This window comes from Equus przewalskii, chromosome 1 (assembly GCF_037783145.1).
Source record: "Equus przewalskii isolate Varuska chromosome 1, EquPr2, whole genome shotgun sequence".
NCBI classification, from domain to species: Eukaryota; Metazoa; Chordata; class Mammalia; order Perissodactyla; family Equidae; genus Equus; species Equus przewalskii.
The window spans coordinates 92,372,887-92,387,590 of record NC_091831.1 but is presented as its reverse complement, the minus strand read 5'-3'; the positions used below and the strand labels follow the sequence as shown (position 1 = coordinate 92,387,590).

Here is a 14,704-nt window from a genome sequence, read left to right as displayed (position 1 = left end):
CCGGTATAAAATGAAAAAAGATTTAATACGTATTTAAGATAATTTAAATGCCAGAACCCAAGGGTTCCTAAGAGATCAGGACACTTGGGGACATCCCTCAGAGGTTGACAAATGGACCACCTAACCCCCCACAGTGCATCCCTGAGTAAACCAATCAGAAAGCCCTGAAAAAGAAAGCTCCTTTGAATTTGAAGAGGAGGAGGTAGACCAATTTCTGGGTATCATTTCCAGGGTTTCTCTTGAAGATACTCACCCACGAAAATCAAAAGCAAGAGCAGCATATAGCCAATCTCCACATAAGAGCACAAGTGAGAGATGGATCCAACATGGGGACAGCCCTGTGCACCAGATTATCTGCCTCCTTCCTCCCTGCTCAGCCTCAAAGAAGTTCCTGAGTTCGTCCCCACCAGCACCTACTCCACAGAACAGACCATTCTTTGCAGACCCAGAGACTTCACCATGCACCCAGTCCTCTTCTAGACAGTTAGCGAGTCTGTGAAACAGGGTCACTTATTCTCTGTTCCCAGAATGAGGCCTCAGGCCTCACGCATGCCCACAGCCGCACTCACCTGCAGCTTGCCGGTGCAGCCTGGCCTCTCTCTCTATGCTGAAGGGGTCTTTGGGAGCTTCAAGGAGGTCCCAGGATGGCCACACAGAAGCTCCTGGCCATCTCTTTGATGCACTGGTTGGGGAGGGAGTGACTGCAGCGAGAGCAGCTTGCTCTTGGTCCATCCGGGATCCAACCCCCATCTTTAAAGGGTCTCTGGGGCCACCCCCTGTCAGAGACAGGAAGGGCAGAGGAGGGGAAATGCGAAGGCTTGACTAGGGGAGGAAAAAGGAAGATACAGGTTTTTAAAGAATAGTTTTGTTAGAAAAGTAACAATCACACTATAGAAATTATGAAAAATACCATTTCGCCATTTGATGTATTTTCTTTTAGACTTTCTTCCTATGCATTTTAAGATTAGTTGTCCTTATGCTATAGTTTAAACAAATTCTTTTCTCCACAATTCAACATTTTTTTCATATTGCCCGTCTCCATAATCATTTTTAATTAACTTACGATATTCTATTTAGGGAACAAGGTACATTTCAAGTTTTTAGGATTATAAACAAAAACTTTAAGGTGTGGCTTCCTTATATTTTGTGTTTTCTCTGGTCGGGTTCCGAGATGTTGAAAGTCAAAATGCCTTCTAGGAGGGTTCTGCCTTCTATTAGAAATGGCGAGAACACCAGTTTCACTACAACCTTGTGTCAAGGCTTTAAAGTCTACTAATTTAACTGGGTAGAAACGATATGACATCAAAAAAACAAATGAAAATAATTACTTAAACAGAATATTTCCTGTAAGTTAAAATACTCCCTCTATTTCCTCTTCTGTGAGTTGTCTGTCCATATTTCTTTATCAACTAACCCTTGGGGTGGGTACCTGAGAAAGTTCTTTAAACAAAATCCCCAAATATTAAAGCTAGTTATGAGGTAAATTTTGAAGACTGAGCCCATCTAAAGTAACATAAACAGAACTAGAAGCACCTCATTTAACCCTATTTTATAGGGGAGTAAACTGCAGCCCAGAGAATCAAAGGGATCTGCTTGTGATTACCCTTCTGGAAACACATCCTGAACAGATAAAATCAATGAGTAGTGAAATCCTGCTTTCCTCTTCTAGGACAGGCTGACAGCAGACAAGGTGGGTCCTAAAAGGTCATGCTATGAATGGGAAACTGCAACCACAACCAAGGCTGCCAGTCCTGGATATGGAAGAGAAGAGGGTAGGAAAGTAAGCCACCCTGTTCATTGAACAGCAGTTCAGGAGATTCAGTAGTTGAGAAGCCAGGTTCACAAGGCAGCTGAAACTGTATTTTATTTTAGGATGATTTCTCACTGCCATTCACATATATTTAAAGTTCTATCCCCTATTCCTCATCCATTCTAATCCATTTGCCAACTCCACTTAGCATGGGTGCCACAACATCACACATGGCTGTGGATAAGGAGCACGAGATGTGTAAATTAACGCTGAGGCAGTATTTTAGATTCACCATGGCTCCAGACTGAGAGTTGGTACAGGGGTCAGTGAAAAGACTACAGGAACCAGAGCCAGTCAGATCTAGATCAAAATCCCAGCCATGCTCATTACTAGCATGCAATTTTTAAAATCACCACTTAAAAATTTTGACATATTCCACGTAAAGCTACATAAATGATATTGTTTAAAGGCTAAAGAAAACAACAGTGTAAGTCAAGAAACAGAACACTGCCCAAACCCCCATATTTACTTTTGCAATAGCTTTTTCCAAGCCGCCCTTAGAGTGACTTGTAAAAAGACAGTCCTCAGCTCAGGTCCTGAAATGTATTGCTCAACGGGTACACAAAGCATCCTCTATTCTGTTGAGGTTGAAAAGTTCTGTACACGTCCACAATGGCCTCCACTCCTCCTGCCATGATTCCACCTCCCAGCCTGCATTCTAGTGGACAACGCATCCCACTTCAAGCTCACTCTCCCTCCCTACCCTACTCCCCAACAGGTTACATACAATCAAATCTGAGAGATGATCTGATCCAGAGCTGAAGCCACTAGTATCTGAGTCCGAGGGGCTGCTAGACCGGGAGTCCAGGATGGGTCGGGTGTCCAGGCGGGATCCTCTAACTGAGGGTGCTGGAAACTTGTCCACCAAGTCAGATCCAAGGGGGTCCAGAGGCAGGAAGCTCAAGGGGGGTTTCCCCAGGACATTGCCCAGTGGGTTGTGAAGCATGCTCAGTACTACGAAGGAAAAAAAAAAGAAAGTCTCATAACCTCAGTTTTCATCCCAGCCAAGAGTCCTTCCCTTTTCTTCCACTGTCACCCAACAAGATACACAAAGGCACGACCACTGATGGCACGACAGAACCACAGATAGCTAGAGTAACAAGGAGCAGATACACATTCAGTACTAACACTGGCCACCCAGGGCCCACTAGAGGCAATTACAGGATGGTTTTCTGAAAATCAGAGTTCCTGCTGTAACAATAGTAGCAAAATCCTACTCTCTGCCACTCAGGCTTAAGGGTCAGTGCCAGTATCTGGGGAACTCTGTGCCACTGGGGACACCGGTCACTGCTGCTATTAATGTCTGGATACACACACCCATGGTGCCATAGGAGATGCCTTCAGCAAAATTAGGAAGCCAAACCATACTCCTTCCTTCCTACCTGCCAACGTGTTTATTCGAGTTCCCACCTTTCTAACACTATATAGCTAAAATACAGAATTCCATGTCACACTCCAGAAGTCTGCTACAGCATGAGCACGCCTTCTCACCTGAGAAGTTCCCTTATGCAAAGTTCTAACGTACGCAGATTCTCTTTTATGCACCATTTTATGCAACATTTAGGATGGAAGAAGGACGTTGAGTTAAGCCCGCTCTGGCTTAAGACAAAGCTGGGATGAAACCCTAGGTTTGACACCTCCTCTGTACAGCTGTGGGGAAGCTCAGAGTCTCCATTTTCTTATGGCGTCTTGGGTGGAATATCATCTATTTCATAACATTGTCAGGAGGGTTTAATAATTAAGATAGCAGAAGGAAAGTGCTCAGCAGAGCCGTGCCCAGCACACAATAAATATTTAAATATCAAACATCAGAAAATAGTGAAGCAGACAGAAAAGATAAGGGAGGTAAAGTGGACAGCAGAAGAGAGCAACATTTTTCCACACTTGGCCTTGGGGAAAGAAGGAGTCCAAAGCAAAGCACGTCCTTTAGCCGTGAGGACAAGGAATAAGAGGGCTTTGCCATGCAGCTGAGGTGCCCCTAAGGCTAGGGAAGAAGCCCTAATCTGACATATTTTTCACCTGAAGAAAGGAGAAAACATCCACCTCAAAATGGCTGTTGAAGTGAAACCAGAGCAATGCGTTTAAGTGTGTAAGTGCTCAACAAATGGTGGCTGTGGTTGGCTCTGCCTCACCGGTAACGGAGTGAAACACAGGTCACCACAGCTTGTGTCCTCTCAGGCTCCAAGTCAGTCTGAATGCCTGGCTGGGGCTGTGGCGAGTCCCAAGGGGCAGGAATAAACGTCTCCAAGCATGAAATCAATGTGAAAGCATGCTTTCAGGGTACCAGACACACATGCCATTTGTCACAGAGCATATGCCAAGATCAGACCAGCCCGCTCTCCTTTAGCCAAATGATCTCCCTTTCAGATAAGGTTAAGGTAGGTGTATCTTTAACTCTTTTTTTTTTAATGTAAGGGATATTGTGGATGTGGTTATTTTATTGTGGTAAAAATATCCTTAATTTTTAAAGAAACTGTCCTATTGTTTTCCAAAGTGGATGGACCATTTTACATTCCTATCAGCGCTGGTGAGAGTTTCCCTCCCTCCATGTCCTGGTCAACACTTGGTATGGTCAGTCTCTTTAATTCTCGCCAGTCTAATATGTGTGTGTGTGGGCGGGGTGCTGAACCACATACAGCTAAGAGTTTATTACTTATCTTATTACTTTGTTTTTTTTTTTTTTAAAGATCTTATTTTTTTCCTTTTTCTCCTCAAAGCTCCCTGGTACATAGTTGTATATTCTTCGTTGTGGGTCCTTCTCGTTGTGGCATGTGGGACGCTGCCTCAGCATGGTTTGATGAGCAGTGCCATGTCCACAACCAGGACTCGAACCAACGAAACACTGGGCCTCCTGCAGCAAAGTGCGCGAACTTAACCACTCGGCCACGGGGCCCAGCCCCTTATTACTTTGTTTTTTAAGGAAACTTTTTTTTTGAGGAAGATTAGCCCTGAGCTACATCTGCCACCAAGCCTCCTCTTTTTGCTGAGGAAGACTGGCCCTGAGCTAACATCTACGCCCATCTTCCTCTATTTCATGCAGGATGCCTGCTACAGCATGGCTTAAGAAACGGTGTGTATGTCTGCACCCGGGATCCGAACCAGTGAATCCCGGGGCTGCCAAAGCAGAACATCTGAACTTAACGGCTGCACCATCGGGCTAGCCCCAGGAAACATTCTCTTAAATAAACCTTTCAAAGCAGTTTCCCAAGGACGAGCATAGTAACCAAGTGTCTCTCAACGCCTGGATTCTGACATCCATCAGAAATAATCTTTGCCAAACTCCTCAAATACTCTTGACAAACCCCCGCCTCTATGAAACACAAAACCAACCCCCTAGAACTCAGCCCCTGAGAAGGCAGGAGGTGGGAAGAGTTACCTGAGACGCCTCCCTGGGGCTGCAAAACCTGGCACAAAAGCACTTTGAAAACTAACAGATCGTACACATGGGTATCAACAGTGGTACCAAGGCCCTAGAGGGTCTCATGTTTCTTCACATTTTACAAACACCAGTTTAAGGTGGTGATTAATGAGGTAACAATCAAATCACAAAGAGCTTTGAAAACCAAGTTAAGGTGTTTAGACTTCATCCCGAAGGTAGCTGGGAGACACTGAAGAGCAGTTGTGGGGATGGCACAGGAGGCTGACCAGGGAAACTAAGGAAGACTGTCACTGGTACCCAGTGCCTAGGTGACAGAGAGACTCGAGTATTTAAAATCAGACTTGGGGGATTCTCTCCAGCAGTGTCAGGAACCTGGACAGACACTGCACACATATAGGGCTGTGATTTTTTTTCCACAGAGGGTGTGAAGAGGGAAATGGGACAACAGAGCTGATGGTAATAGCAACAGAGGAGATGAAGAACGAGTCATGCATTATAGATGAAAGACAAGACAGTCAAAAGATGGGAAGCAAACAGAAAACCACAATTCCAATGGGCTGACGGCCCCAAGAGGAACGGAGGGGGCAGACGGGACAAAAAGGAGGAGCTGGGACAGTGAAAACTGAATTCTGAGGATGGCAAGATCCAAGGTGTGCGACCCTCGGTGGCTGAAGAGGAATGCGTGGAGTCTAAAATATTGGGTAGGTAATCCATAAGGACATTAAAGTTACCCATGGGGATTACTGGGCCTGGGGTTAAAACAAACAAAAAACATACACTGAGATCTTCAGAGAAGGGGAAGGACTGGGAAATTGGTAAGGAAGGAACAAAAAGAATGACCCTGAGGGATATGGTAGATAAGACCTGGAAGAATGCGCAGCCTCCACTTGACAAGCAGCACCTACAGGGAAAGCCTCAGCGAAGGGAAAGCTCTGAGGAAGCTGGCACCGCTGACACAAGATAAAGGGCAGTGTGTTGACCCTAGAAAAGGGGAGCACAGTAGAGAGCTCCAAGAGTTGTCAAGGGAAACACAGCATAAAGGGGTATGCAGAAAAATGTTCAGCAAGAGATGGCTGGCCCAAAGGGCTTGTGTCTGGGGGCATTATAGATGACAAATATGGGTTATGGTAACTATGTCTTCACGTAAGGTTTACAAGAAATTATATTTGAGAGAGTCAAAAAGCAATATGGGTTCCCCCGTAGACCACTTTCTCATTCACATCAATGGTGTTCACTACTGGGTTGGTACACCTGTTCTACCAGCCACAAATCCACCTACCTCAACTAACCCACAATTATTTATTTATTTATTTATTTTTACCATGCCCACAAAGATATCTTGAGGCTTTGTCAAATTCCTGTGTCAAAGTTAGGAACTCTGTCTATGTCTACAGCCCTCCTTCAATCTGATGATAAGCCAGTCTAAAAAGAAAATGGCATGACAACCCACGTTGGCCACTAATGAACTCTACTTCCTTCAGTGCTCATAGTTCATGGTCACTCATCTGTTCTACAGTCTGGACCAAGTTCAGTCAAGCTCCTACCATTTGCTAATAGCAACTTCCATTCACTGCACATTGAGCACGTGCCAGACACTGCGCTAGAAGCACTTTAGGTAGATAATCTTCACTGAATCCTAACAAGTGGATATTACTGCGCCATCTTAACAAAAGGAAACCAAGGCTCAAAGGGTGTCTGTTTAAGTAACAGCTAGTGAGTGACAGAGTGGGACCCAGTTCTTTCTGGTTCCAAACTTTATGTTCTGTAAGGCACCAGTCACTAGCTACCTTTTTTTTTTTTTTTTTTTTAAATACTCAGGACTTTACATCTTCTTGTCTTCATGTTCTTGACACACTTTTGTTCAAATTCCTTTAAGATCATCAACTGCAGACAAGCTATCTCACCTACCAGAGGTCAGTGCCTTGGGATCTAAATCATCCAGGTCTTAAAAACTTCTTTCGGGCCTTGCCACTGTAAGAACTCATTAAAAATGCATCTTGGGCCCCAATCCAGACTTACTGAATCAGAACCCACATTCTAACAAGATCCCCAGGAGATATGTATGCACATTAAAGTTTGAGAAGCACTAATCTAGAAAAACCTGAAGCTTGCTACTTCAAGCTTCTAATCAGTTTCCCTTACCACTCCCGGAAAATCTTTCATAGTAATTATTTCCCTTGACTTAAAAACTGTAGGTTATATAAATACACCTCTTACAGCACAATGGCAACACTCAAGAGAAAAAAAGAAACCAAGGTGGCTATATAGGACATTTCCCAAAGAGTTTGATCTCTGAAAACACTGGGGTGGGGGGAACGGACACGGCATAGACACAGACACACACACACACAACGTAACTAGGAACAAATAAAGAAGATAAAAAAGAGTGGCTTTTTTTCTTTTTAACAAGCTTTTTAAAGCCTCAAAAGCTTTTGTAAAGATATTTAGAGGCACCCATGTGTACAAAGTTCTGCCTTCTCAACCAAGCATGCCAAGGGCCGTCCTTACCACTCCACTCCAACAGTAATTAGCTCCACATCTGGCAGAAAGCAGGTGACCAGTGTCTGCAGAGCAGTACTGAAAGACGGGGAGTATCATAGCCCTTAGAGCCAGCATACTCACTGAGGCGGCTATGCACTTTCTTTCAAGGTTATTCAATTTAAGGACACAATGCTAACTAGATGCAACTCAGAACTAGGAGGAAAAACCTTAGTTCTTCCCTACCCTGCCCATCACCAAAAGAGAGGAAACAGAGGCTGAGAGAAGTACAGGTACTTGCCACATCAAAGTTGTGAGAATACGCCTTCCACTACTTTCAAATACTTTCTTCAAAGAGAAATGAACACACATAAATACAGGCTGAATAGAGTTACTCTGCTCAGGCTGACGAGAGTCACCTCCCCTGCCCAGGCCTCCCCAGAGTCTGTTGGGATCCTCACAGCCACTGACATATACTTCCACATTCACGCACAGGAGCAGGGAAGAGTGCCTCACTGAACACTATACCAACCACAAAGAAAAACAGGGGAAAGGGCTTGGAGTGATGGCCCAGAAAGGGGCAATGCCATTGGGCAAAGATGTTAAGATCAGGGTGCCCCAGAATTCACACACCTGGGTCACGTCAGCACCTCCATGCATCAGTTTCCTGCAACTATTAAATCGGAAGGGGCCAAGGATACAGTAGGAGGGGGAATTTGACTAGAAGATACAGGGAAGACAAGAAAACCTAGTATCAAGAAGCCTAGGATATTCCAGGTGGTTTGATAATTCCTTCAAGCCCAGAAGGAACCATGTTTCTAGAAACTGTTACCCATGATCAGATGCCCTAGAGTGACCTGACTGTCCCTCTATAGCCCAACCTCACATAGGGCCTGGCCAGATAGTTCTGAGGATCTACAGATCAAAAGAAGGAAAGCAGCAGACAGTGGGCTCCTAGGGAAGGTGGGACCCTCATCTCAATAGGGGTCACATCTTGCTCCCAGCTCAGCCAGTGAGACCACACTTTCCCCGACACACAGTTGCTGCACGAGCAGCACCGATTTCTACCAGCGGGGAATCAGGAAGGAACAAAACAACTAGCAATCACTGGTTCCTTTCTTCCCAACTTGAAGTGAGAAGTAACCCTACTGAAAAGGCACTCTCTTTAAGCTGTTATCACCCTAAGTTCAGTGGAGGTGACAGTCCCTTATGCTGCCAGCCAGTGACTGATCTCAAACTCCACCCCCCATCATATGGCACAGAGCTTCATCAAGGCTGGATGCCAAGTATTAACCTAAATGGCTTAAAAGGGGTGAGGAAGGACAGAGAGAAATCCCCTTCATACTCACCCTTCAATGGCGGCCAAGGCCCTGACCTCTGCTCTGCTCCTGTCCTGACCTCCACCACTCAGGGATCACAGAAAGTCTGAGGTTTACCAACTGCTTCCACCCCTGGTGGCCAAGTGTATGGCGAACCATATCTTCTGAAAGTGACTAAGAAAAACAGTGCTCTTCCTGGAGCAGAGGCACCCGTCCCCACTCCCAGGCCAGCAGGGATCAGCATCAGCTACAAGCAGCTCTCAGGACAGTCACGGGGAGGAGAGGACCTGGCAGAGGATTCCAGCTCATTAATGCTACCTCAGAGGGTACAAGAGACCAAATCAGCAGTAATATTTTTAGACCAATTGTTAACTTTCTCGACTTTCACCCTTTGATGCCAGCTCCTGTGGGCTTTACAGCTGAGTCACTGTTCGAATCTTCTGAAGCCTTCCCCAGGAGTACAAAAGCACCCAGAGTCTGATGGTGGCAGCAGCAATGGCAGCAAGAGCTTGGCACCAGATGCTTGGATTGCAAGAAACTGAGCTTGAGGTCAGCTGGGGAAAAGATCCAGCCCAAGACATAATAGTCAGACGCCTATTATCTAAAGGGAGTGGTCACGGGGAAAAATCCAGACCAGCAGCTATTATTTCTAGCCTGAGATAGAAGGCTGCATACCTGGAACCCTTCTTCTCTATCCCAGCCCTTAGTCCCAGGTTGCTTGCTCAAAATCTATCTGAAGGCACAGAGGTAGGAAGGGGGAGGGCAGCACTCACTCCAGGTGTAACAGATCGCTCTTTGCCTTCGACCTCAACTCTGCAACTCCACACCACACCTCAACTCAGGTGGTGATCTGAGTATGAACTCCCTCCACTGATTCTGGATCCCACATGGCCCAGGTGCTACCTCCAACATAGCATTTCTCCCCAACCTTGATTACTGGATGTCTCATTACCTTAAGAAACCACATACCCAAGTCCGTGTAAGGTCAGCACGCACTCTGTCCTTGTACCTCAACTTCTTTCTCCTCTAGCAGGTAACCCACTGTCACATTGCTCCCAGGGCCTCTCTCCTCTCTGTACTGAAAGCTATTCCTCAACAGACTACTTGACTCCATGATAGAATTCATGCTTCAGTGTATGACAAAAACTTTCTGTAAACGCATCTTCATGCCCTAGAAGCTCAGAAACACTCATCTTTGAATAATCTGTCCTTGCAGCTGATCAACACAAGCAGGAGGCAGAAGAATGGGAGAGACCATGTCTGAACTCCGCAGTTCAAAAATACCCAGGATTAACACAGTGGCTCAGCATTCATCATTCATTCAATAAATTCTTATTAAAAAGCCACTGAGCCAGGCACTGTGCTATATGTTGGGAATACAGTAGTGGTGAACTGGACAGTTGAGGTGGATTTGCAGGAGACCTGGTTGGGCCCAGGAAGTCCATGTTACACAGAGGAGGAACCCAACCCTATTTTTGAATGTTGCCTCAGAAAGGCTGTTTGGAAGTACAGCAATGGCAGAAGCAAAATGCTGACAATTCCCTTCTCATCTCAGGCTGATCTAGCCTGCAGACCAAGGGGAACCTGTGAGTGACACAGCACAGGGAACATACCATCCACTGGTTAGCAGTTAGGGCAGAAACCAGAGAGGGTGAACAGGTTAATCCCCAAGGGACTCCTAAAGGAGACAGGGAGGAAACAGGACATGTCCTCTGGCATCCTTAGACTGAGCATCTGGTCTGCCCACAGGGCTTCTGTATAAGACATTCATTAGGAGGCCTTGTTTCCAGGTCCCCCAAAGTAGATCCTCAGTCACCCCACTTCCTGCTGAGTAATGCTGCATGCAAGAGCCACCGGGGAGAAGGCAGGAAGACAAATCCAATGGGTGGCGCAGTTACGAGCTGAGACTCAGGATGGAGAAGTCAGAACTGTTCGTGTGCGCCCTGGCCTTGTGGGACCTCAGCAAGGGAACACATCACTTACGGCCGAACAGCCGGGAGTCCTAGACAGAGATACCTTCACTTTTAAGTGTTCTTGCCCAAAACATTAGAGTTCTGCTCACAGAAAGGTGTAATAGAAAGCATAAGAGGTTTGGAAGCAAAGAGACCCGGGTTGGGATTCTGGTAGTTGTGTCACTTTTGGCACTTTACAACCTCTGTGAGCCTATTTCCTCATCTTTAAGATAGGAACAATAATAGTACCCATTTCACAGGACCATGCAAGCATTAAAATCACGTGATGTACTTAGCATAGGAAGTAGTCGATAAATGGTGGTTATTAGTCACTCTATCCCCCATCCTAGCATATTGAGGATAGCTTTCATAGCCCTGCTCTTCCATTAGAGGATTTAAGACACTGCAAGCAGGACAAAGGTAGACCTGGACACGTGCCACTGGGGTCTCAGAGAAAAACCAACTTCTATCACTCAACTTGCCCTGAAACGTTTCCTTCCCAGCAAGAAGTGAGGCCTCAGAGTAGGCACAGTGTAGAAGGGAGGGACCCCATAAACTGCCACATCCAAACCAATGTTGGCCTTGGCAGGTACAACTCTCAAAAACAGACTTGACCCCCAGGCTTCCTGCAGGCCTCTGAGTCCAATGAAATCCACACGGCAGAAGGATTCCAGCCCCTGGAGAAGTGTCCCCATGTACCAGTCTCATGCTCAGAACCTAATGAAAGGCTGTCCCAGTGCAAAAAATCCTTCGGGGAGAAAATGGAAGCCCCTATCTCAGCAACTATCATGCTGCATTTGGTGTACTTCCTCATGTTTTCCCTTGGTAGTCACCGGGAATTTTAAGGGCAACAAGTTTATTCATTAATGTACCTCTAGTGCCTAACATAGTGCCTGGCACACAGCCAGTGCTCAATGTTTGTTGAATGAATTTAGCCAAGATCCCTGCTATCTCCAACCTTGCCCCCGACACTGCTGACCACTTAAGAGAGGTAGAAGATGTTGAGATGTGAGACACAGCTGCCTGGGGCAATATCCCACCAAACAGAGCCCAAGGAATAAGCTTGTACTCTGTGCTGCACACAGAGACAGCAGGGTACCAGGCTGTCTGCAAGGATAACTCCCAGGCTGTCCAGAGCACTGAAATACCTCCTCCTTCCCTGAAGAAACTGAGCTAGCTGGTCTTCAGACGGGAAGGCAGTGTAGGCACTGGAATGTGGGCTGCATGTTCCTGCATTGCTGGCAAGTGTGCACGATCTGGCACTGCAGCTGGCTGGTGGGAGGGCTGCATCCTACTCCAGGAGGTGGTACCCTCATGTGGGCTTTCCAAGAAGACCCAGAGCTCAGGGAAAGAAGAGAAATGGCTGTCACCACAGCTCCAAAATCCAAGGACAACATGGAGTTTGGGGATGGGTGTGTCCTCAACCCTTGGAAAGGAAGACATACCCACACTAACTCTGCCCATATAGCCAGATCACAACACTGGGGCAACCCTCTGTTCCCTATAAACGCTAGGGCCACAGACTCCAGCCCTCCCTGATCCACAAAATCATATAATTTTTATCACTAACGTGCTTGAGATGGAAGATGGAGAAGTAAATCCATGCCCACTTCAGAGACAAACAGCTCTAAGCACAGGCCTTTCAGCTGGTGGGGAAGCTTGGGAAATTATGGCTGAACCAAATCTATTTTTTACAGCCTAATTTCACAGTAACTTTCAGGCCAAGCACTCTAAGCCCTGAGTTGGGCCATCCTGCATTTCTACATGCTGTAATACATTTCAAAAGGACCTTGTAGCTAACAGAAACCAGAGTCAAAGAAGGGCTACGACCCAACCTGAGACCAGTGAAAGAGTGTGCCTTGGTCAAACACCGATCACCACAGACAGGTGCCCTCTCCTGCTTGAGCTGTCTTTTGCTCAGATACACTGGGAATGAGGACAAGGTCAGCTTCACAGGCCACCCAGGTTGGCTTCAGAGTAGCACATAAAGGAAACTACCATGGCCTCCAAGCCCAGATCTCCAGGCACAGGACACCGAACAGTGACACAATACTGCCCTGCCCAGGGGACAGGGCAGTTACCAACCGTTCTGGAAAAACCTGAGTCAGCTGAAGGCCAGGACTTCAAGAAATTCTACCTTACTCCAAAGGTTGTTGCTTAAAGGCAAAGCTCTTCCCCACCCATGGCCAAACCAAAAATTCCAAAACCCTACCCCCCAATGAAATGAGATTTTACCAAAACAACGGGGCATTAAAATGCCAACAGACACTAGGGTCCCAGGCTCTGCAAAGCATTCTAAAAAAACAACTTGTGCCAAATAGGGTGGAGGCCAGAGAAATCAACAAGGCAGTACCTCGCTGCCATGACTGCCAGGTTCTGGAGCGGGGGAGCCAAGGGAAGGACGGCAGGCTCAGTGAGTCCCTCTGTCAGCACCAACAGCAAATGGCTGAGCCCCCACTACCTTCCCCTCTTCCTAAAGGAACCGCTGCTGATATTCTTCTTATTAAGGCATAATTTACATAAAACAAAATAGACATATTTAAGTTGACGCACAGAGTTATTTCTTAAGTTCACATGTCTTCCCGAATACTCCAAGACTTGCATGTGGCCAACCCTCCCCCTTGTACCACGAGAGGGAAATAAATAGGCAATGGGAAGGCGAAGCAGTTAAAGGGGTTGCCAAGAAGCCCCTTCAATTTGTCCCTATCGAATCCTTCCAAGACGACAAGGGATCCTAAAGGGGAGTGGCTCTTCCTTCATCCATTTGGTTAACCTTAACACAAAGAAAGAAGAAAAAAGCCTCCATAGCTGAGAGTTACCCCACCCACTCACCCTGCTACCCCTGTCCAGGATCAATGCTCTTAACCTCATGCTAAGCCAATTCCAACATCCCACTATTACCTAGCCTCACTTGATGTTAAAATTCTTTCCTTGCATGACTCAGGGACCATCCATCCTTCACATACACTTCCCTAGTTTTAAAAGCTGCTGAAAAATAGAATCTGGACATCCAGTAATCAGCCCCTTAAGTCCCCTCCCCCACCTAAAAGTGTTTTGCTTCATCATCTCCAAGACAGGCCTGGGCACTAGGGGGTTAGCTGGATCTTTTCTGCCTAAGGCTGTCACCTTGGGGACCCTTCTCAGGGCCACCCCAGGTGCAGACTAACAACTCTAGGGAATTTATCAGGGTTAAGTGGAAAAGACACGTTTGCCTTTACGAGCAACCATCTGTCCTGCCACACTCACAGCCAGCATTTCCATCTCTTGCAAAACAGCTCCATGTTGCATGGGGGGTGGGGGGATTGTGATGCAAAGGGGAAGAGAACAACTGTTGCTGTGGATATCGCTGCTCATCACCCCGTGCATCCCCCTCCCCCAGCCAACTCATTTTTTGGCACTCACCCGAGTGTGTGCTGCTCTGGGCTGAGGAATCGGAGTCCTGGGTGCTCCAGGGTCGGTCCCAGCCTGTGAGACTGAGGGACTGCAGGCCAAGGCACAAGTCATTTGCATCTGGGAGGCCACGGGAAGAATCTTGCGCAGAGGTGGGGAAAAGCATCCTGCTTGTAACTGTTTCTTCAGAGTCTTGGAAGTCTGCTTTGGACAGGAGGACAGCAGAAACCCCAGAGTTAAGGGCTGTTTTCCCCAGTATTATTAACAATAAATATTATTAATAATAGTTTCCCCAGGCCCAAGGACCAGACATCCAAGCTGGCTGGATGCTGCAGCCGCTGCCTCTGCACTTTTGGGGGCGTCAGAGCAAGAGCAG

General features: G+C 46.6%; 1 protein-coding gene across 28 annotated transcripts in view; it reads right to left on the bottom strand.

The window, feature by feature from the left end:
• Positions 1-14,704, bottom strand: part of CPEB1 (cytoplasmic polyadenylation element binding protein 1) — a 94,339-nt gene that overhangs the window by 10,859 nt on the left and 68,776 nt on the right. For 16 of the 28 annotated variants that reach the window (XM_070570394.1, XM_070570381.1, XM_070570501.1 and 13 more), the window contains 3 exons: positions 14,341-14,529; positions 2,538-2,764; positions 570-822 (listed from right to left, as the gene is read on the bottom strand). In XM_070570394.1, coding sequence (XP_070426495.1) covers positions 570-822; positions 2,538-2,764; positions 14,341-14,529 — 669 coding nt within the window. Of the gene's footprint in view, positions 1-569; positions 823-2,537; positions 2,765-14,340; positions 14,533-14,704 lie in introns of all 28 variants that reach the window. The other 12 variants (XM_070570527.1, XM_070570387.1, XM_070570510.1 and 9 more) reach the window with 2 other exon arrangements.